This window comes from Leptonychotes weddellii, chromosome 6 (assembly GCF_054177405.1).
Source record: "Leptonychotes weddellii isolate Sample4059 chromosome 6, ASM5417740v2, whole genome shotgun sequence".
NCBI classification, from domain to species: Eukaryota; Metazoa; Chordata; class Mammalia; order Carnivora; family Phocidae; genus Leptonychotes; species Leptonychotes weddellii.
Window position 1 is genome coordinate 133,436,479 of NC_138374.1, and position 26,845 is coordinate 133,463,323.

Below are 26,845 nucleotides of genomic sequence, written 5' to 3' on the forward strand. Positions count from 1 at the left end.
AAAAAAAAACGTTAAAACCATTTGAGATGAGTTCACAGTGAACAAGCACAGGAAACCAATCTGTAACTTAAAATAGTCTGTAGATAATACCAACTCCCCCTACACACACAAAATAGCTTCCAAATCTTTTAAGTTCTTAATCTTCACATTTAACATTATTTTTTAAATTATGCTAATCTGAGGAGACTTAGTATCATTAACCTAAAGAAGACTCCCGTAACTCATAACTCTGCTCTATTAGAAATCTCACTTGCCTGCTGAATGCTTCCTTTCAGATCTGGCCAATTTTAAAAGGTGCTGAAAGGCTCCCCCAATACCCACAGCTGCTTGAGCCTATCTAGCAAAAGAAAAGCACTACAGTAACCAGCAACTAATATTACATAAATATTTATAATTCTTCTTCAAGGAAAAAAAAAAAGCATTATACTTCCAGCCAGTGTAACATGACCCACGTAAAATTCAGCTTGGTATTTCAAAGGATCAAGAAAAACTAAAAATCTAAATAATATTTCAGAACACCTGTTTAAGAACACCTATCTTAGCTTAAAAAAAAAATCACTTAAAATCAAAGTCTTTGTTTCAGATGGCCTCAAAAAGCACACTAAAACTAGAATTTAGTTAATAACATTTTATCCCAGATAAACTAATAAGTTAGCAATAAAGTCTAAAAGTAATTTCACAGATTTGTAATATGTACAATTTACTTGGACAAAAATGATCTCTAAACATTTTTATCTCCTTTTCCCTTGGAAAAACTTCATGAAATAAAAACATTTAAATGAGGAAATGACTCATAAGCAGATATAAATATGCTTAGGCCAAATATACAAATAAAAATACAAATAAAATAAAAAGCTCATGACCAAGTGTCAGGTTTTTTAATAACACTTATTAAGAAATTACAGTCTGGGGGGGGTGCCTGGGTGGCTCAGTTCATTAAGCGTCCAACTCTTGGTTTTGGCCCAGGTCATGATCTCAGGGTCATGAGACTAAGACCCGTGTAGGGCACCGAGCTCAGCAGGGAGTCTGCTTGAGATTCTCCCACGCTCTGCTCCTCCCCCTGCTCGCTTGCACACACGTGCACACTCTCAAATAAACAAAATCTTAAAAAAAAAAAAAAGAAAGTACAATCTGATACTATGAGAAGACGTACTCCTTATCATGTAAAACTTAAACCAAGTGCTCCCACCCTGAACAGAATTACTTTTCTTTAATATCAAAAAGTATCATGGTCACCCAAGATGATCATGGCTGTCCTTTCAGTTGCAGGATTGAGAAAATACATGATGAGAAAAGGCTATTAAGAACTTAGTAACAGGGGCACCTGGGTGGCTCAGTCAGTTGGGCACCCGACTCTTGATCTCAGCTCAGGTCTTGATCTCAGACTCATGAGTTCAAGCCCCACACTGGGCTCCACGCCGGGCATGAAGCCGACTTAAAACAACAACAACAAAACTTAGTAACAATTTAAAATAAATCCGTAGTTTATTAATCTGAACTATAGCCACGAAAATTTGAAAAACAGGGGTATAAAACAAATTATTCCGTCTACAGAAAATACCTGCCAGATATACGGGTTTGCAGATGCCTTGCAAAATATGCCACAGGCCACTACTCCCACCACCCATACCCTGGGGTCCACATCTGTAGGGTGGGAACCACTGAGTTAAACCAATACTTTGAGAAGAGCATTATTGGAAGCAGTGTTCCACATCTTCTCAGTTTAAAAATTACAATAAAGGGACGCCTGAGTGGCTCAGTCGTTAAGCGTCTGCCTTCGGCTCAGGTCATGATCCCTGGGTCCTGGGATCGAGCCCCGCATCGGGCTCCCTGCCCTGCGGGAAGCCTGCTTCTCCCTCTCCCACTCCCCCTGCTTGTGTTCCTGCTCTCGCTGTGTCTCTCTCTGTCAAATAAATAATCTTTAAAAAAAAAAAAAAAAGAATGATTTAAAAAAAAAATTATAATAAAAAGATTCCAGAACGAAACACTGTTTGGTGAACTTTGGGATTATTCCAAAGAGCAGAGGAGATGGTAAATGTAAAGAATTAAACATTTCAAAGAAAGGATCACACTTCTAGCTGCAGTTAACACATGCCAATGGCTTTGTGGTATTTCTTAAAACTAATTTAGAAAAATAACCCAAGTCTGTACCGTCCATTGCCTAGTTATCACCATCTCCTTGCTGAGAGAACTGCCTCATGGAGGAAAGGAGAGGGTGCAACACAGAGGCAGGGTCTGTGTACCTAATGCGGCTCCCAGTCCTACCAGGCCACTGCTGCCTCCTGTTTTCTATAATGAACATCCCATGGTGCCCAACTATCCTCATATTACCTAGCATCCAAATCAAGAATCCTCTAAATATTCTAGGCATGCCTGGGTTCAAGACAGAATGGGGAGAAACTTCTATTACAACGTGTTCAAGAAAACGAAAAACTCTCATGGTGACTTGCTAAACAATGACCTGCTAGATGCTCATGGATCATAGAATGCAATGCAAAGGACTGTTTTGGGCCTTAAGTAGTTAGCAGCTGAACATAGTAACTAGTGTCCCTAGTGTGAAGACAGTCAAAAAGGACAACCATAAGACTGTTTATCCATTTCAGCATGCTCAAAATCCTCCCTGACATTACATACAAATCCCCCTTAATGGAACCACTGGAACATGGCTAGATTCAATGCTAAATACTTCTGACTACGTATGACTCACCGATTGTGATAGGTATTCTTCCTTTTCAATTTTCTTCAAGGATTTCAAACTATGTATCAAACATTTATTGAATGCCTACTTTGTCCAAAATAATATAGCTGTGTGACTTGGGGTAAATGATTCCTCTGTGTCTTAATTTTCTCATCTATAAAATGAAGATAATAATAGTACCCATCTTCACAGAGCCAATGTAACGATTAAATAAGATAATGCACTTAAACACAACAGTGTCTACCACACAGTAAGAACTTTAATGTTAGCTATTATATATTATTATTATTAATTTCCATTTCTTTTTTTTTTTTAAAGATTTTATTTATCTATTTGAGACAGAGAGAATGAGAGAGAGAGCACATGAGAGGGGGGGAGGGTCAGAGGGAGAAGCAGGCTCCTTGCTGAGCAGGGAGCCCGATGCGGGACTCGATCCAGGGACTCCAGGATCATGACCTGAGCCGAAGGCAGTCACTTAACCAAGTGAGCCACCCAGGCGCCCTATTAATTTCCATTTCTATATAACAGCTTCCATAAGGGCACTGCATATATTATTAATTCATTAGTTCTCATAGTCACTGTTATTTGTTTATGTAAATATGTTAACTCCCCAATTAGAATTCTGGAGATCAAAGAGCACATCTCCCCATTCCTTTAGAGGCAATCTAGTATCATGACTAATTAAACAGACTCTGAGCCAGACCACTGGGCTCCAGTTCTGCCTCTACTTCTCGGGAGCAGAATGACCTGGGGTAAGTTATGTTACCTCTATCCTCCATTTCAATGATTCTGCACTATTATCTACCCAACAAGCCCAAGATGTCGTAGGATACGTTCCTCTCTATCCTTCATCCCCCTTCCAAACCATCCAATAACCAAGCCTATGATTCTGCATGTTTTAACCTCTGCACCCTCTATCCTGGCTCTCCATTTTCACGGACATACCAGGCTTTCATCATCTCTCACCTGCACTCCTCCTAACAGTCTTAATGGATGTATAGGACTTGGTTTGAGAAGTTGTTTCAGGCAGACAGAATGGTCTGAGCCAAGAAACTAGGAAAAACGAGAGAATTCAAGGGACAGAGGTCAGACTGGTTGGGCTAGAAGAGGAAGTTGGGTTTATAAAAAGGAGTGATTATAATGTAAAGTTAGAAAACTAAACTGGAGCCAAACCATGGTGGGCTTTACTTCCAAGTTTGAGAATTTGAACTTAATCCTGTAAAAATTACTTCTTCTTTTTTAATGGTAAAAATATTTACTATTGATACTTACATCAATTACAAAATGCCTCTATTTCCCCTCTACCTCTTTATTTCAAATAAATGGAAAACATACACTTAAATCTGTATGTTACAACAACACCAACTCTCTGGACTGTACTACACAAGTGCCTTATATTAGCAAACATAAATACTATCTTCAGATAATGGGCAGGCACTGACATTCTGAATAATGTATGATTCAGGTTTCTGAACCTGATAAACTGCTCAGAAAAGAATGGTTTGTCTTCTATCAATTGAACATGGTCTGCTAAGAGCAAATTCTTAGGAATACCCCTTGCTTCACACACTAATCATATTAATGTATGGCTTTTGCTTTTTATACTTGTGTTTTAAGAGCTTATGGAAACCATAATGAGGTTCTTCACAAGTTTAAATTCTTAACTTTTGGGAAGACATAGACCCTGTTGAGATCCTGATGAAAATAAGTTTTGGAGACTAACCCTAGAAAAACCACATATACAATAAATCTTACATTTTATTTCAAGTTCATGAACACTTAACATCCCTTCACAGACCACAAGAACACCCCTTCTACAGGACTGCTATTTTTCACATGAAAAAGGGAGCAGTTCTGACCCTGTACTGAATGGGCAGATATTTCAGGTTTGTCTAGGGTTTTGGTAGACTTTGATGGATTTTCACTGAATTGTCCAGTCTCCCACCTAGCTCTTCTCTTCATCAATGTCATATTGTCCATGACCTTGGAATAAAACAAAACTAACAGAGTAAAACTAGAAATCAAAAATTTTTTTTAAGATTTTTTATTTATTTATTTGACATAGAGAGAGAACAAGTAGGCAGAGAGGCACGCAGAGGGAGAGGGAGAAGCAGGCTCCCCGCTGAGCAGGGAGCCCGATGTGGGACTCGATCCCAGGACCCTGGGATCATGACCTGAGCTGAAGGCAGCCGCTTAACCGGCTGAGCCACCCAGGCGCCCTAGAAATCAAATTTATGACGTTGCTCTCATTAAAACTTGATCTTCTTGCTCCAAAGAAATGAATTAACAATCTAGAGCTGGAAACAGCCATAAAAGAAACATTTGTTTACAATCCATACACCACTGAGACCTAGTCTCAAATCCAGGGAAAGAATGTTGAACAGGTTTTCCTTTACTCCTGTGTACACGTATCAGTATGAGAATGACAGATAATCTGCCTAAGACATCTTCATATGCAAATGATTCCTGTATCTGCACACTCCCAAACCCTCAAACACGTTCTTTCAATACTACAGTTCGGGGGCGCCTGGGTGGCTCAGTCGTTAAGCGTCTGCCTTCGGCTCAGGTCACGATCCCAGGGTCCTGGGATCGAGCCCCGCATCGGGCTCCCTGCTCAGCAGGAGGCCTGCTTCTCCCTCTCCCACTCCCCCTGCTTGTGTTCCCTCTCTCACTGTGTCTCTCTCTGTCAAATAAATAAATAAAATCTTTAAAAAAATACTACAGTTCGTGCAGAATCAAGTATGTGAGGCCATCTGGTGGATAAAATATAGAAACACACACATTCTTAACTATGTGAAGACAAGAGTTGAGATCTCTTCCTAATGCCCTCACTCAAGATCATGTTTACTAAAGCATGCTGCCTCTGCAGAGAGGAAGAGCCTGATCCTATTGCCGAAACTCACCTATTAGACCTGTGATGTTATTTACATACTGACCTCTCCTTAAAAAGAAGAGTTCATGAAAAAAACAAACGAACAAAAAAAAAAAAAACCCAAGAGTTCATGGACACAAAAATCTCAGGATAGGGCGCCTGGGTGGCTCAGTTGGTTAAGCGACTGCCTTCGGCTCAGGTCATGATCCTGGAGTCCCGGGATCGAGTCCCGCATCGGGCTCCCTGCTCGGCAGGGAGTCTGCTTCTCCCTCTGACCCTCCCCTCTCTCATGTACTCCCTCTCTCTCATTCTCTCTCTCAAATAAAAATAAATAAAATCTTTAAAAAAAAAAAAAATCTCAGGATAGAATGGTACCAAGAAAGTTTCCTAGATTTTCTTCATTACAAGTGGTTATATAAAACCACAAGCCTGACAGACAGGTGTTTTCATAATTAAAACTGTAAGAAAAAAGAAGTATCAGATATAATTAATCTGGATAGCCATCTACCTTGTTAGGACAGGAACCGCATGTTAGTCATCTCTGCGACATCCTCAAAACCAAGGACAATTCCTGGCACACAGCATGTGCTCAGAAATTATAACCTGAGCTAAAACAAATGACATGAGGCAAGCCTTAGTGCCCATCAATTAAACATACGCAGCCTCGAATGCCACTCAGGTACCTTTAGCGGGTGCAGGATGTATGCTGATAATCGGCTGCTGCTTTGCCAACGGCATAAGGGTGGGTAGTGTCTGAATAATGATGGTTTTCGCTGGAACGCCAGAATTTGTCTGAGTCTTGGGTGCTGCTGGAAGCAATAATGGCTTGGGCTGAATTGAAGGTTTTGAATTCATCTGAATTTTTTTCTTTGGAGTCAGTCCATTTTCTGGAGAAAATCCAAACAAACCACAAATCAATGTGAAAGCAATTCCTAGAAAACGGGTTCTATTATACACCTTTTTCTACACATTATCTTGACCTCTGAGTAACTATCCTTACCTGGAGTTTAAGCATAGCTATCTATACCTTAATGGACTAAAAAAAAAAGTCCTTAATCTGAGGTCTACCCCCCTTTTTTGAGGTATAATTGACATATTATATTGATTTCAGGGGTACAACATGATTTGATATTTGTATCACAAAAGGATTACCACAAGAAGTCTAGTTAACATCTGTTACCACACACAGTTAAAGAGCTCTTTTTCCTTGTGATGAAACTTGTAAGATCTAATCTCTTAGCAACTGTCAAATATACAACACAGTATTACTAACTATAGTCACCATGCTGTACATCACGTCCCCATGACTTATTTTAGAAGTCAAATGAGATCTTCCTTTCTGACCACACTGATGGTCAAAATGATGGTTTTCACTGGAATGACTACACTGCAGCTTTGGGAAGGAGATATATGAACTGGGAAAGGAGAATAGCTAAAAATCACTGAATAAGGCCTGAAGATTAAGAGGTAATAAATGTCACACCCAAATGTCCCTCACATTCAATATTTTTAACTGAATCTTTGAATTCTCTCCTGAAGATGATGAGGCCTCCATCTACTTTAAAGCATTTTTCACCTGTAAAGACAAGACAACCAAGGAAGACAGGTCCACTATTTTAAAAACAAAAAGCTAGCTTAATAAGCATGCACTTAATCCAGTATTTTCTTTTTAAAAATGGAACCTAAGTTCAGTCCAACTTAGAAAGAACAGAAGTTAGGAGCTGGGAGTCATACCAGTTTTGCTCCTAGGACCAATGATGGGCTTATCTTCTTTCAGTGCCTCTACTGAGGAGGGACTATGAGAGCTTTCACCATATAAGGAAAGGGGAGACATCTGGGAAGCAGACGACAAATCCAACTCTTCCTGTAGCAAAATAAAATACAAACAAATTCATGGAGAAGAATATAATTCTTGAACAGAAAATGGCTTAGAGAGGCAAGATCCATACATAAACGAACATTCTAGGACAACTTCAAGGCAAAGGTATGATATATTAGAAACTTTATGTACTAAGTACTAAGAGACTATGGATAAAGTAACATTATCCATCAATACAAGAGGAAAAATAATTCAAATTGCAGAGGACATCTATGTCATCCTCTTGTATTAAAGATGGGAATCACTGATCTGTTCCTACATTTCCTCCCACACACTTGATATTTACTTGGTTCCTAGCCATACAAACATTTGGTATAAGACTATGGTTAAAATGCCAATATCCTTTCCCCCAATCTCTTATTCAGTAGTCTTATAAGAAACTCAAAACAAATAATTCTTACTATTTTTCTTTTTCATTTATTAATGCTGCCTTTGTCCCAAATGTTTTGAAAGAAAGACAAACACTGAAAGGAACAGGGCTATTTTATTTAATGGGTGACTTGTTAATACAGAGATGTATAAAGATAACATTTTCCCAGTCTTTTAACATTCAGCGGATCTGTCTCATTTTGTTGCCATAAGGAAACTTAACATAGGATAAAAGTAGCACTTCTATTCTGAGAGGAAAATTAAAGATTTTATTTATTTGAGAGAGCATGAGCTAGGGGAGGGGCAGAGAGAGAGAGGGAGAAGCAGACTCCCCACTGAGTAGAAAGCTGGATGCGGATGCGGAGCTCAATACCAGGACCCTGAGATCATGATCTGAGCTGAAGGCAGACACTTAACCGACTGAGCCACCCAGGTGCCCCACAAAGGCAATTTTTTTTTGGATCAGATAAGAAAAAAGAATCAAAATGACCTGGAGAGAATATGGTCACTCCCAGTCATGCTGGTAAGAATGACAACTGCTTCATTCATTCATCCTCAACACCTACTCAGCACGTAGCCATAAGCTGGGCTCTGTGAACCTTAGGGAGTATTTCAGATGATATTTGGAATAAACCAGAGAGTACAAGATAATAACACAGGAAGATATGATTCTCTTCATGGCCTAAGATGCTCAAAAGGTATTTCTTAATATTCAGCAAGTACTCCTTACAAAAGTCCTAGAAAACAAGGATTAGAGGGATACTTTCTTAACATTAAAAAAAAAAAAAAAAAGCTATGTATAATTGCATAGCCAATGTCATACTTAATGGTGAAATACTAAATGCAGTACCATTTAAGTCAGGATAAGAAACATAACTGCTTTTTCTATAATTCTAGCAAACATAATTATACTAGAAAATGAAATAAAAGGAATAAATATTAAAATAGAAGAGACAGAAGAAGTACCTTTGTAAGGTGACATGCTGTCTACTTAGAACACATATAAAAACCAATAAAAAAACATTTCACTATGAAAATATTGTATGAATAATCATTTAAAAAAATAATAAAAAAGATCTCACCCACAAGAGCTATAACAGTTATAAAATACCTAGGAGTTAATTTTCTAAGGAATGTACAGAGCCTATATAAAGAAATTTCAAAACTTAATTGAGTTACATAAAAGGTAACTTGACTACACAGAGAGACATAAGATATTCTTTCACAATGATTATAAAGGTGATACAACTGGGGAAACTGGCTCACTTAGAGAAAATTAAAACTAGATCCCTAACTAACACCACATAGTAAGGTAGACTCTAAAGGTATCAAGAAGGGACGCCTGGGTGGCTCAGTCAGTTAGGCGTCTGCCTTCAGCTCACGTCATGATCCCAGGTTCCTAGGATCAAGCCCCATGTTGGGCTCTCTGCTCAGAGGGGAGCCTGCTTCTCCTTCTCCCTCTCCCTCTGCCTGGCGCTCTGCCTGCTCTCGCTCTCTGTGTCAAATAAATAAATAAAATCTTCAAAAAAAAATAAAAAATTGAATTTTTTTAAAAAAGGTATTAAGAAATCTTGGGGCCCCTGGGTGGCTCAGTCAGTCAAGCCTCTGCCTTCAGCTCAGGTCATGATCCCGGCATCCTGGGATTGAGGCCCACATCGGGCTCCCTACTCAGCAGGGAGTCTGCTTCTCCCTCTGCCCTTCACCCCACTCTCTCACTCTGAGTCTCAAATAAATAAATAAAATTTTTAAAAAATAATAAATAAAGGTATTAAGAAATCTAAATGTGAAAGGTAAATCATGTAGTTAATAGAAAAAAATATTGGAGAATATCTTTGCGGCCTACAAGCAGAGAAAGACTTCTTTTAAAAAACTTCAAAAAATAAACCAAAAAGGCAAATGGAAAAAAAGATTAATCTGAGTATTCAAAATTAGAAATTTCTACTCAATAAAGACTGCAAAGCTAATAGATAATAGAAAGTAAAAAGATATATGTAATGTCTAAACCCAACGAAGTTACTATCTCAAATATAGAAGGAATTCTTACAAATGAGTAAGAAAAAGACAACTCAATAGAAAAACTGGCAAAAGACAGGAATAAACAATTTATAAAAGAAAAAATATCCAAATCCAAAAGGCCATGTAAAGAAATGTTGATTACATGTAATGTTTGATTACATGTAAAGGCCATGTAATCAAAGAAATATGAATTAAAACAAAACAAACAATAAGAAATTTACACCATCTGGCAAAAATTAGAAAGCCAGGCAACGCTGAGCATTAGCAGTGAAGAAAAGCTACAAGGATCCTCCAGCACTTTTGCTGGGACTGCAGACTACCACAGGTGTCCAGAGAGCAAGATGGCAGCACTTGTCAAATGAAATATCTGCACTCTACCTCTCAGCAATTCCACTCCTGGGCGTACATCCCGAAGGAATCCTCACATGGACCCATAAATGGTCGTTTTGACAATGCTCACTGTGATGGAGGTAAAATAGAGTGAACATATCCGTGAAGTGTTGTGCAGTTAGATGCAATACCAAACAATATGAATTGATCTTAAAAACATTGTGTTGAGGGGCGCCTGGGTGGCTCAGTTGGTTAGGCGACCGCCTTCGGCTCAGGTCATGATCCTGGAGTCCTGGGATCGAGTCCCGCATCGGGCTCCCTGCTCGGCAGGGAGTCTGCTTCTCCCTCTGACCCTCCTCCCTTCTCATGCTCTCTGTCTCTCATTCTCTCTCAAATAAATAAATAAAATCTTAAAAAAAAAACAAAAAACAAAAAAAAACATTGTGTTGATTTTTAAAAGAAATCTAACATAATAACATCATTTACATAAACTATTTTAAGTACATAAAATTGAAGTCAGTGAGAACAAGATGAACTTTTTGTACTGGAACCATTCTTTTGATAGTCATTTGGGAAAAGATAAATTTAGATTTGGTCTCACATCATACACCAGGATAATTTCAAATGGATCAGAGATCTAAATTAAAAATAAAATCTTATAGGGGCACCTGGGTGGCTCAGTTAGTTGAGCGTCCAACTCTTGATTTTGACTCAGGTCAGGAGCATTGGGCTCCAAGCTCAACAGGGAGTCTGCTTGAGATTCTCTCCCTCCCCCTCTCCCTTTGCCCCACCCTCCATCCCCTTGAGTGTGCTAATAAATACATCTTTAAAAATAAATAAAAATAAAACCTTATAAAAATATGTATTAACAGTCACTGAGAAAATATTTCTTGCTCATGAATGGACATAGAGGGCATCAGGCTAAGTGAAATCAGTCGGACTGAGAAAGACAAAGACCATAGGAGTTCACTCATTTGTAGTATCTAAGAAACAAATGAATAAACAAACAAGCAAACAAAAATATTCCTTGCTGAATAATTTGACCCTAAAGCCACTAGAAGGGACAGAGCAAGACCAGCATCGATGCAGAGAGGTAGGCTGGTAGAGTGTCAAGAGTCCAAACTGAGTTAGGTAGGGAGAGTGTTCACATGGGGATGGGGAGAACACTCCAGCATTGGGAGTCAGAACAGGGTGATAAGGGCATCAAAATTGGGTCAGCCTGATTTATCAAAAAGCCCAATGAAGACATATTAAAAGAACACAGAAGTCCGTGTGAAGGAAGTTGCACTGTCCAAATCCAAGGCAACATAAGAATGAGAATAATTACAATAATGGATTACAACCTGTTGAATAAAATAAGAAACCGTAAGCCCATACTGATATAAAGAAATAAACAGATAAACTTAAGCTTTGCTGAGAAACTGGACTTTTTTTTTTACATCATTTTAAAGTACTGCCTCACAAAATACTTATTTATAGCAAAGACAGAAAGAACAACTTCAAAGTGGAAAAGCCTGGCAGACATTACCTTAACTAAGTCAACAAAGTGAACCTCATCAGTAATGACAAATTGAAATTGTGTACCATCTCATCAAAAGTAAATGAAACAGACACAGCATCACCTCGGTGATATTCCTGCCATGGATACAAAACCTGAATCTAATCCCTAGGAAACATCAGACAAACCCAACTGGGTTTGGGAACATTCTACATAATAACTAGTCTTTAATCTCCACCAGTGACAAGGTCATGAAAGCTGAGGAAGAATAAATCATTTCACCTGGAGGAAATGAAAGAGAAAAGCCAACCTTGGGAATGCTACCTGCCAACAAAAAGCCTATAGCATGGGGAAAAAAAATGAATTCATGTGTCTTCTTTAACTCTAAGCTCCGTATTAATTACGAATCATAAGATATAAAAGTTATCACCTGTTTCCTTTGTAAAATTGCTCAATACAGTTGTATAACTGGGAAAGAAAAAAAAAAAGAGAAAAGCCAACCAAATATGATGCTGGATTCTACACCAGATTCTGTTGCTCATCTAAGGGGTATCTCTCAGACAACTGGCACAAGCTATGTGGGAGTTGAAGACTAGATGAAGGTAATGTATCAACATTTATTTCCTGATTTTAGTGATTGCATTGTGGCTACAGAGGGCACATCCTTGCTTGTAGAAACTAAGACAGTGAGGTATTTGGGGGTGATAAACATCAGGTTGGCAACTTACTCTCCAATGGTTCAGGGAAAAAAAGTTATTTGAAATGTCCTTGTAACATTTCTTTAAGTCTGAGATTATTCCAAACAAAAAGTTGATACAAACAAGAATAAAAATACTATAACCTCTGAGTGGTAAAAACCCTCTTCTGAATGACCAAAAAAAAAAGGCAATAGAAGATAGGTAATTTGGCTATGGAAAAAAGTATGCCTGGAGAAAATAAACACCAGACATAAAGCATCAAGACAAATGACAAATTGGGGAAAAAATACTTGTTAACTTACTTTACAAACTGAGGGCTAATAATCCTAATATGTAATAAAACAACCTAAACATTTGAGGAGAAAAAGACCAACACAATCCAATAGAAAAGTGAACCAAAATTTGAATGGATAGTTCATTTAAAAAGAAATACAAATAGGCCTTATACACATGAAATATTTGAAAAGATGTTCAACCACACTTAGAATAAAACAAATAGAGAACAAAGCACGCGTGGAGCAACAGTGGGAATACCGGCCCCTCATGCGCTGCTGGTCAGACCGCACAACGGCACAACCCTACGGAGGGGAACCTGGCTATAATCCACAACATTACAAATGTATTCACCCTGATCTCCACAATCTCACTTCTAGGATTATATCCCAAAGACATCCTGGCAAAAATATAATGTGACTTGTGTAACATGTTATTCACTACAGCATTATTTGAGACTGGAAAGGACTGAGAATACAAAGGTTCATCAATAAGGAAATCACTGAAGAAAGCATGATATATCCACACAATGGATATATCATGGAACAGCAGGCAGCCATAAAAAGGAATGAGAAAGATCCTATATCCTGAAACTGGACTTACCTCCAAGATATACCACTAAGTTAAATAAGCAAAGTGCAGAACAAGGTATAGAGTATGCTACCTTTTGTGTAAGGATGGATGGGAAGGAAAGGATAGAAATCAGGCTTCTGTAAATATACCTTGTTATATACTTTTGGGTCGCTCAGTCGGTTAAGTGTCTGCCTTCGGCTCAGGTTATGATCCCAGGGTCCTGGGATCGAGCCCCGCATCGGGCTCCCTGCTCAGCAGGGAGTCTGCATCTCCCTCTGCCCCTCCCCAGCTCGTGCTCTCTCTCTCTCTCACACACACACACACAAATAAATTTTTTTTAAAAATTTTTTAAAGATTTAACAAATTTTTTAAATTAAATCATTTGGAGAAATTGTGGGACCACAAAGAACCTCCAATGGTAGCAATCAGAGAAAAGCTTCACAGAGGAAGTTGTTTTTGAACTGGGACTAAAAGAGGATGAATAGGAGTTTTATGAGAGAAGAAAAAAAACGGCTATTCTAGGCAGAAGAGCATGTACAAAAATCTACAAGTGTAAGCAGAGATCTCGCTGCTCTCATTCACTGCCAGGCTTTGAACAGTGTCTGGCACAGTTGCTGAGGAGTACAGAGTGTGGGAGCTCTGAGGTGGGATCCCACAGGGTTAGAAGGGGAAAGTGAAAGTAGCAAGGGAGAATGCGCCAGGAAGGTAAGCAGGAGCCGGGTCGTGAAGGGCCTAGTACTCCGGGAGTTTGCATTTCATCTTGAATTTCATCCTGGGAAGTCATTATAAGGTTTAAGCAAAAGACTGACATGATCAAATTTATCATTCTGAAAGATTTCTCTCTGAAGATTCCTCTGCTAAGAAAAGTTGGGGGAGTCAGGAGGCAGAGAGGCCAGTTAAAATCCTATTGACTTAATCCCACAGAGATGATGATGATGGCCTGGCAGAGGCAAAGAAGATGAATCACAGAGACATTAACTGGATTGAACTGTCCGGATTTCATAGTTGACTAGATGCTGAGTCGGCCAGAATGAAGATACCTCAATTTACAGCAGATATAATGTACTGAAATATTAATTTGAATTTTTCTCCTTAAATTTTCCCTTCCCCCATTCAAAAAAGTACCTAAATACTTTAGTATTTCCTTTTCCCATGCTCAGAGCTTTTGTCTGGATGGAGAACAGAAGCATTTTTAAGAAGTTACCAGATTTTTATAAAAACCTTAGCCCATTCAAAGGTAGTACTTAGCCCTCCTGATTTAAGGAATTCCTTCTAGGTTCTATGGCCAAGGAGTTACAAATCAAACCATCTTAGAGTCTTCCCTGTCCTCAAAGAATGTATATTCTGACAGGCAGGAGAGAGGACAGCAGGGAGAAAAGACAGTAAGCCAATAAACAAAAAATACTGGTTATTGGTAAAGTGCGAAGAAACCACTGAAACAATGAAATCATGAAGGCAAGAACACCGGGGAAGGAGGGCAAAACCAGAGACGAAGAACTTGCTAGCTCTCCCAAGGCCCTTCCTGGAAACTCAGGTTCCTCGGGATTAAATGAGATCATAAGGTTCACATTAGCACTTCATAAATGGTAAGTGCATCCTCCATATGCATATTTCCCAGATAGCATTATGACCAAAATCACAGTAGAAGACTGGCTACTTACAGGAACATGCTGAGTTGAAGAGTAAGAGTCCACTGACTGAGGAGAGGAGACTGAACAACTTGAGGAGGCTGGAGAAAGTGGCTGAGGTTCTGCCTTAACATCTTTAACTGAAAAACATGGAATAAAAATTTTCCCATTGGACACTATAATCTCAAAATAAAATGAATAAGAAAGAGGGTAAAATCTACTCTTAAAATTCAATCATATTGAAGCTAAGGTCACCAAAATGCATCATCAAATGAAAATTCAAGATGCAGAAAACAGTATATCTAGTATGCTACCATTTGTGCAATACATTATACATGTGTATATGTATATATCTACTCCCATCTGCGCTAATTCTCTGAAAGGATAAACATAACAAATTGGTAACTGTGGCTGTCTCTGGGGAGAATGTGTTGGCTAAGGAACAACAGCTGAAGGAGACATTTTTCTACCCTATAGACTTTTTGTACTTTTTGAATATTATACCATATGCAAAAAATTATAGATTCCTCCAAAAATAACTTTTAAAAACATAAGAAATCAGAAATGATTATTTTGGAAAACATTTTTTACAATACCATTAAAACTCACAAAAATGTTCCTACCTTTTGCTAAACTTCATTTATAAAAATTTATTGAGCAACTACAGCCCAATGTTTTCCAAAATTAGCTGCAAAATATCCACCATCCCTCATAATCTATAATGTGATCTTACCCTCCCCCATCAAGAAGTAGCATCTATTCCCCTCCATTTGAATCAAGGTGGGCTTAAGACTCCTTCAATCAACAGAGTATGGAAGTAATGCTACATGAATTCCAAGGCTGGGTTACATTAGGTAATGCAGTCTCCACTCTGTGTGCTGGAACACTCACACCTGAGCCTCTGAAGTCTGACTACCATGAGACCACCAAGCTGAAAGGAAGCCAAGCCACATAGAAAGGCCATGTGTAGGTGCTCTAGCCGACAGTCCTAGCCATCAAGCCACTCGGGCCAGGCAAGAGATAGGTGAGTGAAGAAATCTTAAGGTAATGCTAGCCCCCAACTTTCAAGCTCCTCCAGCTTCCCATCTTCCCAGTTGAGGTCTGGGCATCACAAAATAGGGATAAGCCATTCTTTGGTGTACCCTGTCCAAATTCCTGACTCACAATTCTGGGAGCATAATAAAATGGTTGTTGTTTTAAGCCACTGAGTTTGTTACATGACAATAGTAACCAGAACACTGGCCTTGGGTAGCCCATATTCTATGAGGGAAGACAGGCATTAAGCAAGACAAATAAATACATAAAATGGAGGACTGGGACATGCAAGGGTGGGGAGGACTGCAATTTGGGTGGGAGAAAGTGCTGGTGACTTACCCACTATCCCTCAGCTCTTAAGTCTACCTCCTATATATAGCCTGTGATGCACATTATTTTTTTTTTTTTTAAAGATTTTATTTATTTATTCATGAGAGACAGAGAGAGAGAGAGAGGCAGAGGGAGAAGCAGGCTCCCAAGGAGCAGGGAGCCCGATGCGGGACTCGATCCCAGGATGCTGGGATCATGACCTGAGCCGAAGGCAGACGCTTAACCATCTGAGCCACCCAGGCGCCCTGTGATGCACATTATTAAGACATGTCCCAGCTGGCTCCCTTTTAGGTCCTATCAATGGGGGATACTGGAAGGATGCTGAAGTGAAGAGAGGGGACAAAGGGGTTTCTTCCTCCCATCAGCTTCATCCCACAAGTGACAGTTGGCTCCAGGGCCCAACTTCTCTCAGCACATCCAAAACCTACTTCATCAGAGCCCCTTAAAGATACTAGCATCAGCCAGGTGGTGCCCCCTCCGCAGAAATATGTATATCAAATGCAAGGGACCCCTACACCAACTTCCTAAGTTCTGATAACCCCACGCTTTCTTTGATTCCCTAAGTTCTGTCTGGTTCTCAGGTTAACCTCTTATAAAGATATATGGAATTCAAAATCAGGATTTCTGTTATGAATTCTTTATCATTATGTGACTAAAACATAACTATGAAATTCTTTACATCCACTTGGGCAAGAAACTTACGTGTGCACTGCCATATCAAAAGTAGAGTATCTACCCCTGGAATTTTTTAACCCATCAAAGTAGCCCAATAACCCCACCTAATTTTGATGATTACCAAACTGCAAAATAAAATGGATCTGTTTAAAATTTTTACCAATGAAATACATCATTACCTGTACAGAGCTGGTTGTTGATGTCCCAAATGCCTGTTTCCCAAGGCATCAAATCCAAGTCAAAATCAAGATTATCAAAATTGTTTTCCTGTAGGTTTCAAATCAGCAAAAGGATATTAGAAGAATAAAATATACAGATCTAGAAATCAAACTATCAGACATAACTTGCCATAAATAATATAATTGCTATTACCCAACTTAGTTAAAATAATTTTCTAAGTCAATCGGTTCATCTTGAGAATACATCTTGCATGGCCTAAAGATAAACCAATTCAGTTATCTGAAACACAGCAGGAACAATTAGGGAGGTAATGGATTCAACATCTAAAAGATTCAGTTGGTGTCATTCTTTTCCATGGGAATCGACCTTTACAAGAGTCACAAAACATGTCTTTTGTCATAAGGGAGATCCAGCAAAGTAAACTTTCCCATTGCCATTAATGAAAACAAGTCAAAGCAAATGCCCACTTACAACATCATCTCTATATAGCAATGGAAAGAATATAGATTTTAGCCAAAAGACATGCAAGAATTGAAACTATTATAAATGGTTATCTAAGAAAGAGGAGATCCATAGAAGGATGGGTAATTTTCTTCTTTTTCTACTATACTGTACTGTACAAATTTTCAAATTTCTAAAATAAAATTTCTAATTTTTTTTTAATCCTAGGAGATAAAACTAAGTTTCTCAAACAGAAGTCAACACACTTCTTAGAGGAACTCCTAGTTTCTTCATTTAAATGACAATTTTTTTTCACTTAAATACAAGCATATTCTGGGTCATCTGAATAGTCATCTTATACTATATACATAAATAAAGTACAGCCACACATGAGTTTGAGATCAAGACAGTCCTATTATCTTAAGTGTCTAGGGTTATGGAGACAAGAACAGAGGTATACAATATATACATAGTACCACAAAAGCATTCAGTATTAACTTCATATGATGAATAATAAAACAGCAACAGTCGAGAAAATAAGCCCCAGGCCAAAAGTAAAGATTGGTCTCTTAATTATTAACAACCATTTGGTAATAATTTCTAAAGTATTATTTCAAAATGTCTCTTTTGTGGTTTATTTTTATTGAGAACAAAAGGAAAAAAGGAAACAGTTTGATCCCACAGCCCCTAACTAAGTAAATATTGGTGCAAGTTAGAGAAAGAGAATGTGGACATTCACGTGAAAAAAAAAAATACCACTGAAACCATGAAAGAACCCCTTTTTAAATCAACCCCCTTTGCTTTTTTCTCTTACTTGAATCTACACATCAAGAAATTAAGCAGCCTTGTACCTTCAGCAACCAAAAATATCCTTCAACTTCCTTAGCCTAAGTAAACTAAACAATGAAGCCTGCTTGAGTGCTAGCAATACTTTTTAACATGCACAACAGTGGACATGACCTACTCCAGGATGCTTCTTACTCAGTATTCAGCCAAAACGGTCAAATACCTTTTACAGCATAAGAATTTTATCTGTACGGAAACTTAACAGGCTTATTTTATGTAAAGTGAAACGTATCTGTGCTTCTATATTCTGGCTCTTCTATGACTTCTCATGGGAAACTACTAACGTGTGGAAGAGCATGACACAATTTTAAAGCTGGCAAGGGCCCTCAGACACCATCTAGTCCAATCCCTTAACTTTATACTAGAAAAATTAAGGAACTGAAAGACTGAGTGCCTTGTGTAAGGTAAGAATGTTAATTATAAAATGAGGATCATATATTTCCCTGAACCTTTCAGACTAACTACAGTATGATAACTTGGTAGTTTAAGCCGTAGAGATTATAAATGAGTATCAGTTGCTTAGGCAACCTCCCAATATTTAAAGCTAATCTGGGGCACCTGGGTGGCTCAGTCAACTAAGCATCTGCCTTCAGCTCTGGTCATGATCCCGGGGTCCTAGGATTGAGCCCCACACTGGGCTCCCTGCTCAGCGGGGAGCCTGCTTCTCTCTCTCCTCCCCGCTCGTGCTCTATCTCTCTCTCTCTCTCTCAAATAAATAAATAAAATCTTAAAAAAAAAAAAGCCAATTTAATCAATAGATCGCATTCTCAAACATCTCATAAGGTAAACAAAAACTATCAAAATTTCATGTACTGATTAAAAAAGTATATCACGTATTCTTACTCTCTTCTATTGATGCATAGTAAAACAACTGCTAAATTATTCTTTGAGAAATGTCTGAGAAACTCACTAAGCATTACATATTTTTGTACTCAGGTTAATAAGGGCTTAAAAAATAAGTAACAAATATCCAATCTGATTGATGTACATATAAAATCACTGTTCGCTTGAATTACTCCCCAAGTGAAACAGCACCTCATCCATTAAAGAGTAAGACAAAATAAAAGAGTTCTATAGGCCAATGTACTATGTACTAAAACAAAAAAGACAAAGATATTTTTGAGGCCTCAAAGTGCTATAATAATAGCTTATACACAGACTTCTAACCATTCACAGGCAAAAAGTAAGGACATGTCTAAGTTTCAGAGCTTTCTATACTAAGGATATGTAACTTTTAAAAAGGAAGTTAGTTAAGTTCTGCTTGACTGGATCCATGACTCACATACACCCTTTAACATCATCATTTCCCGGGGCGCCTGGTGGCTCAGTTGGTTAGGCGACTGCCTTCGGCTCAGGTCATGATCCTGGAGTCCCAGGATCGAGTCCCGCATCGGGCTCCCTGCTCGGCAGGGAGTCTGCTTCTCCCTCTGACCCTCCCCGCTCTCATGCTCTCTGTCTCTCATTCTCTCTCAAATAAATAAATAAAAAATCTTAAAAAAAAAAAAAAAAATCATCATTTCCCTTATGCAGCAAAGTATCTATAAAAGCCCAAAAAGTAGGCAGTTAAGTGACTTTTCCAAAGTCACCCAACTCTTGGTCAAAGGTAAACTTAGAATACCAGTCTTCTCCCACCAAGACCAATGCAGTTTCTACAATCCTAAATTTACTGAGTAAAAAATGGCTGCTAATTTTCACACTTAATACTAAAAATTATTTAAACTGAAATCACTAGCCTAAACCTGTTATCCTGAAACCATCTTGCAATAATTAGAAGATTAAATATCACATTATTCAGTAATTCTCCCCTAGTAAATACTTACATAAGTTTCCTTTGCTGCATCCAATTGCAGGTCATCAGTGTCTGTGAAATAGCCAAGTTCAGCAAACAGTGTAGAATCTTGGCACAAAAGGGTAGAGATTTAAAAAAGAAGAAGAAGAAGAACAGAGATTAATTGTCAATTCAATATTTCAACAGGAGAACAAGCACTGTACCCCTAAGCCAGCTCTATAAGGGGTTCTCATTAGCCATTACTATTATTGATAAACTCCAGCAGTGTGAATGACAATCAATTCAAAGCTATTTCTAATTCATGTATTGTTTTCCACCTAATTTTTATCTTGTGATCTAAATCCTTACACCAGGGATTAACAAACAAGTTTTATGTCAGGTCACATTGGACTAAATGATAGTGACTTTTACTAACAGGAATTCTGAGGCTACATCTGGGCTCAACATGAAAATGTACCATGATTAGAAAGGGGAACCCTGGAGTGCCTGGGTGGCTCAGTCGGTTAAGTGTCTGCCTTCGGCTCAGGTCATGATCCCGGAGTCCTGGGATCGAGCCCCGCATCGGGCTCCCCGCTCAGTGGGTGGCTGCTTCTCACCTTGGCCCTCCCTCCTCTCATGTTCTCTCTCTCTGACTCACTCTCCCTCAAATAAATAAAATCTTTTAAAAGGGGGGGGGAATCCTCTTACACTGTTGGTGGGGATGCAAACTGGTGCAGCCACTCTAGAGCTACCCTATGACCCAGCAATTGCACTACTAGGTATTTACCCAAAGGATACAAACATAGTGATCAGAAGGGACACATGCACCCCAATGTTTATAGGAGCAATGTCCACAATAGCCAAACTAGGAAAGAGCCCAGATGTCCATCGACAAATGAATGGATAAAGAAGACGTGGTGTACATATACAATGGAATATTACTCAGCCATCAAAAAGAATGAAATCTTGCCAGTTGCAACGACATAAATGGAACTAGACGGTATTACGCTAAGCAAAATAAGTCAGTCAGAGAAAGACAAATACCATACAATTTCACTCCTATGTGGAATTTAAGAAACAAAACAGATGAACATAGGGGAAGGGAAGGAAAAATAAAGTAAGATGAAAATTGAGAGGGAGGCAAATCATAAGAGGCACTGAACTCTAGGAAGCAAACTGAGGGTTGCTGGAGGGGACGTGGGTGAGGGGAAGGGATCACTGGATGATGGGCATTAAGGAAGGCACCTGATGTAATGAGCACTGGGTGTTATATGCAACTGATGAATCACTAAATTCTACCTCTGAAACTGAGGAAAGAAAGAAAGAAAGAGAAAAGAAAAGAAAGAAGAAAGAGAGAGAGAAAGGAAGGAAGGAAGGGAGGGAGAGAAGGAGGGGAAGGAAGGAAAATGTACCATGGCTGATCAGCAGTAATGATAGAAGAGGAATATGGCAGCCCATGAACCTCGTATTTGCCATCCAAGCCTCAGTTAAGGGTACAACCAACTTTCTATGAAAACAATAAAGGCCTCACTTACCTAAACCATTAAATTTATTTCAGCAAATCTAACTAATTCCAATTTCCAGATAAGATTTCATTATAGGGGCGCCTGGGTGGCTCAGTCATTAAGCGTCTGCCTTCGGCTCAGGTCATGATCCCAGGATCCTGGGATCGAGCCCCGCATCGGGCTCCCTGCTCCGCGGGAAGCCTGCTTCCCCCTCTCCCACGCCCCCTGCTTGTGTTCCCTCTCTCACTACGTCTCTGTCAAATAAATAAACAAAATCTTAAAGAAAAAAAAAAAGGATTTCATTATAAACCAAGAAGTTTATGGACACAGAAAATACTCTTTAATAAACGAGGTTGAAACTTCCTGTAGAGATAGGTCAAGATGCTGAAAAGGCCAAAGGCAGCTGATTACCATACAACCTGTGAAGTGTCCATTTTCTCTAACATGTTCAGAATCTCAAGAACTTCAAAGAGTTTTTCCAAATCTAAGTTTGCTTTTGTACTCCCCAGTATCATGCCACTGAAACTGCTCTGGTCATTTCCTCGTGTAACATACAGGAGCTACACCACCAATCTATCATAACTCAGCCAGTGACAGAATCATTTCACCAACCTACAACAAAATAATACCTAGCAAAGGGGTGCCTGGGTGGCTCAGTCGTTAAGCGTCTGCCTTCGGCTCAGGTCATGATACCAGGACCCTGGGATCAAGTCCCATGTCAGGCTCCCTGCTCTGCGGGAAGCCTGCTTTCCCCTCTCCCACTCCCCCCTGCTTGTGTTCCCTCTCTCACTGTGTCTCTAGATGATAAATAAAATCTTTAAAATAATAATAATACCTAGCAAAAAATTTTGTGTAGTAGTAATGGAAGGTTATTCACACAACTCTCACAAAAGGATGACCTAAAACTCGGACGCAGAGCCAAAAACACGTAAGCAGGTAACTGTGGCTACGTGCCCCACACAGAGGCTGAAACCCTTGAAAGAGTTCTCTCTACTGTTGCCTCTCATTTCTCCTCTCCCATTCTTTCTGGAGCCTGTTTTCACCAAGCTCCTCTCCCACACACACAAATAGTTATTAATGTCACCAACGACCTCTACGTTGCTAAATTCAGTGGTAGATTCAAGGTCCTCGTCTTACTTGACCTATCAGCAGCACTGGACGGAGTTGATCCTTTCTTTTTTTTCTTTTTTAGATTTTATTTATTTATTCATGAGAGACAGAGAGAGAAAGAGGCAGAGGGAAAAGCAGGCTCCCAAGGAGCAGGGAGCCCAATGCGGGACTCGATCCCAGGACCCAGAGATCATGACCTGAACCGAAGGCAGACGCTTAACCATCTGAGCCACCCAGGCACCCGGAGTTGATCCTTTCATATTAATTGAAACATGTGCTTCACTTGGCTTCCAAATTACCACACTCACCTGATTTTCCTTCCACCTCACTGCTGACCCTATCTTGCTGGTTCCTCCTCATCTCCTGGCATGAAATAGTCCCTGCGATCAGCATAAACTTTCTATCTACTCTACTCCCTTTGTGATCTCAGCTGAGTTCATGGCTTTAATAGCATCTATATGCCAAGAATTCCCAAATACACATCTGCAGCCCGTACCTCAAGATGCACGTACATACTGAGTACATCTCTTAAGACACCTCCTCTTGGAGGTCTCAGACGTAGCACATCCCAAACTGAGCTCCTGATCGCCCCCAGCACACCCCCTACTGCTCTGTCCTCATATCAGTTAATCACAATTCAATTCTCCCAGTAGCTCAAGCCAAAAACCCTGGCTGGAGTCACTGTTTACTTCTCTTCACTCTCCATATTCAAACTACCAGCAAATCCCATCAGTTCTGTCTTCAAACTATATATCCACATAATCTGGTTTTTACCTTTCCTTCCCATCTTTTCTTCCCCTCCCATCTTTCCTTTTCTTCCTTACATTTCCCATGACTGAGATGTCAGCTTCTGAGGAAGCAGGGCAATGAGGATATGGGGCTCTGTGTCATCATCTGTAGCAATGTGCCTGGTATCCAAGGAAATGGGATGGTGCGGGAGAGAGGGGGCCGTCCAGTGTCGGTGGCAGCACGCCCAGGCTGCCAAGGAAATGGGGCAGGAGGGAGAACAAAGTGGCAGATGGAAGAGGCAGCCTGAATGTTTATGAGAATGATGACACTGAACAAATGGCTTAATCAATTGAGCAAATAATGAAATACATCTAAAATACCTGGAGCCAGGTTTCTCACTGTCCAAGAAAGTATGCAAAAACATGGAAAGGAAAGAGCGTAAGAGAAACCTAAGATGTTGGACTGGCATTGGAAGTATTGGTATGAGCCCATTTCTAAAAAATATATACACACAGAAGAGTTATAGATGTTTGTATACATATGTATATCTATACACACACATACATGCCCTAGTTCTGTGGGCTGAAAGGTCCTAGAACGGTGATATCCCAGTAGCAATGAAAATACTCTGTGGTCAAATCCTGGATACTAACTGCCATCCTCCACTAAATGAAAGTCCATTAAAGAGCTCTTTGGAGAAATGGCTGATTCCAGAGCTGAAGCAGGGAAAGCGCAGGACAAGAATGGAAAATCTTATTGTGACAGAAAATAAGGAAATTCTCTGAGAATGATTGGAATATGTCAAAAGAAAAAAAAAGAGCTGATATGAATGGATTCCCACTGGTCAAACTGGGGAAAATCTGGGCATCGAAATAAAATGGGAGTACCAAATTTTAACCCACTGAATCAAATAGGAGTCAGTGGGTCCATAATGAAATAAATACATACATACACACACATTACAGAGAAAGCTCTTTCTTACAGTACAATGTCAATTAATAAATGCAGACAGAATGACAGCAGAGATAATCACCATTTGGCATTAGAGTGGTAGTTGATATAGGCAGGAACTATCAGTGGAGGCTAGGGCTGGTGGGTGGAGGTTTAACAAGGAACAGGATATTGGTGTGATGTCAGATTATCTTCCCCAAAACAGCAATCAAAGACAAAAGGGGAAATAGTGACTTTACAGTGGTGAAACCTGGCAGATACCAACTGGAGCATGTGATCAAGATGAACCTCACCTTGGGACAGATCAACATTGTGTTGTGATTCTCCGAGAAGAGCACAGTGTGATATCTCTGGCATTCCAGCCACAGATGCATGGCCTGATTCTGGTCATGAGAAAACCGTGGGCAGACCCAGATTTAGGGTCATCTTGGAGACTAAAAGACCTGTATTCTTTAAGACTGTCAAGGGCACAAGAGACAGAAAAAGACTAAGAAACCATTCTAGACTGAAGGACATTAAGGAGACCTGACAAGTAAAAGTGATGTGTGTTTGCAGGGAGGATTCTGGTCGAGAAAAGAAAAAGAGCCATTATTAAGACAGATGGCAGGGTGCCTGGGTGGCTCAGTCGTTAAGCATCTGCCTTCGGCTCAGGTCATAATCCCAGGGTCCTGGGATCAAGCCCCGAATCGGGCTCCCTGCTCGGTGGGAAGCCTGCTTCTCTCTCTCCCACTTACCCTGCTTGTGTTCTCTCTCTTGCTGTCTCTCTCTGTCAAATAAATAAATAAAACCTTAAAAAAAAAAAAGAAGATAGCAAGAGGGGAAGAATGAAGGGGGGGGAATCGGAGAGGGAGATGAACCATGAGAGACAATGGACTCTGAAAAACAAACTGAGGGTTCTAGAGGGGAGGGGAGTGGGAGGATGGGTTAGCCTGGTGATGGGTATTAAAGAGGGCACGTTCTGCATGGAGCACTGGGTGTTATATGCAAATAATGAATCATGGAACACATCAAAAACTAATGATGTAATGGTGATTAACATAATAATAAAAAAAAGACAGATGGCAAAATCTGAATGGCAGCTGCGAGACGGATGGTAACATGTCAATGTTTATTTCCTGACTGGAAGGAGTAACATGGTAGTAATACAGGAGTATCCTTGCTTTGCAAGGAGGGGATACATACTGTAGTATTTAAAGATAATGGGTCAACACATCTCTCTCTAATGAAAAAGAAATGAGGTAAGTGCAATAAAATTTAACAGGGAATCTGTATGAAGGGCATGCAACTATTCTTACTTTTCTTTAGTTCTGAAACTATTTCAAAATTTAAACATCTAAATAAAAATATGTGGGGGGCGTGCCTGGGTGGCTCAGTGGTTAAGCGTCTGCCTTCAGCTCAGGTCATGATGCCAGGGTCCTGGGATCGAGCCCTGCATTGGGCTCTCTGCTCACTGGGGAGCCTACTTCTCCCTCTCCCTCTGCCGGCCGCTCTGCCTACTTGTGCTCTCTCTCTCTCTCAAATAAATAAAATCTTTAGAAATAAATAAATAAATAAACGTCCAGCTCTTGATTTCAGCTCAGGTTGTGATCTCAGGGTGGTGAGGTCGAGCCCCTCATCGAGCCCCACGTCAGGCTCCACACATAGCGTGGAGTCTGCTTGTCCCTCTCCCTCCCCCAGCCTTGCACTCGTGCACATGCTCTTGCTCTCTCAAATCAATAAGTAAAATCTTTAAAAAAAAAAATAGCCTCCAAAATCTTTCTGGTAACTTGAAATTTTAATGTTTACTAAGATAAGTTAAATGATGGATATTTGTTGACTACCTAGATCATTTCCAAATAAAATAAAATACCGAAACATTAATTACTGAAGATAGGTTTATCCACTTTTCACTCAGTGGGGAGTCTGCTGGAGATTCTCTCTCCTCCCTCTGCCCCTCTCCACTCACACGCGCACTCTCTCTCTCAAAAAATAAAATAAAATAAAAATCTATGTGTGTATACATTTGTATATGTGGATGTATTTGTATATATCCATAATCCAACCATCCCCATCACCTCCACTGCCACTACTGCAATTCACTCAGATCACTACATTAGCCTCCAAATGTTCTCTCTGCTTCTGCCCTTGCCCGCCCTTCAGTCTATTTTCAACAGAGCAGCTAAAGTGAGACTGTAAAAACACAGGATATTATTGGGAATCAGGATTTTCACAGAAAAGAAATGTAACCCAGCAGGGAATGCTTTGTCCAGTCGGGCACCCCTGGACTCCCTGTACATAAGTTCTCCCAATAAACCTGTATCTCAGAAAGAAAAAAAAAATGTAAGTATATAATGTAAGAAGATGAGAAAGAACCCTGTCGTACTGGCTTTGACCTGTAGGTATTAGTATGAATTCACGCTGTTTAAAAATACCTATTTCCTTGTTCTCGGGAGGTACCTGAT

The 26,845-nt window shown here is 39.6% G+C and overlaps 1 protein-coding gene across 3 annotated transcripts in view; it reads right to left on the reverse strand.

Moving 5' to 3' along the window:
* Positions 1-26,845, reverse strand: part of ATF6 (activating transcription factor 6) — a 200,119-nt gene that overhangs the window by 166,350 nt on the left and 6,924 nt on the right. For all 3 annotated transcript variants that reach the window (XM_081825257.1, XM_081825256.1, XM_081825255.1), the window contains exons 2-6: positions 20,162-20,238; positions 17,054-17,141; positions 14,868-14,974; positions 7,305-7,434; positions 6,254-6,457 (exon numbers count right to left, since the gene is read on the reverse strand). In XM_081825257.1, the coding sequence (XP_081681383.1) occupies positions 6,254-6,457; positions 7,305-7,434; positions 14,868-14,974; positions 17,054-17,141; positions 20,162-20,238 (606 nt within the window). The remainder of the gene's footprint in view (positions 1-6,253; positions 6,458-7,304; positions 7,435-14,867; positions 14,975-17,053; positions 17,142-20,161; positions 20,239-26,845) is intronic.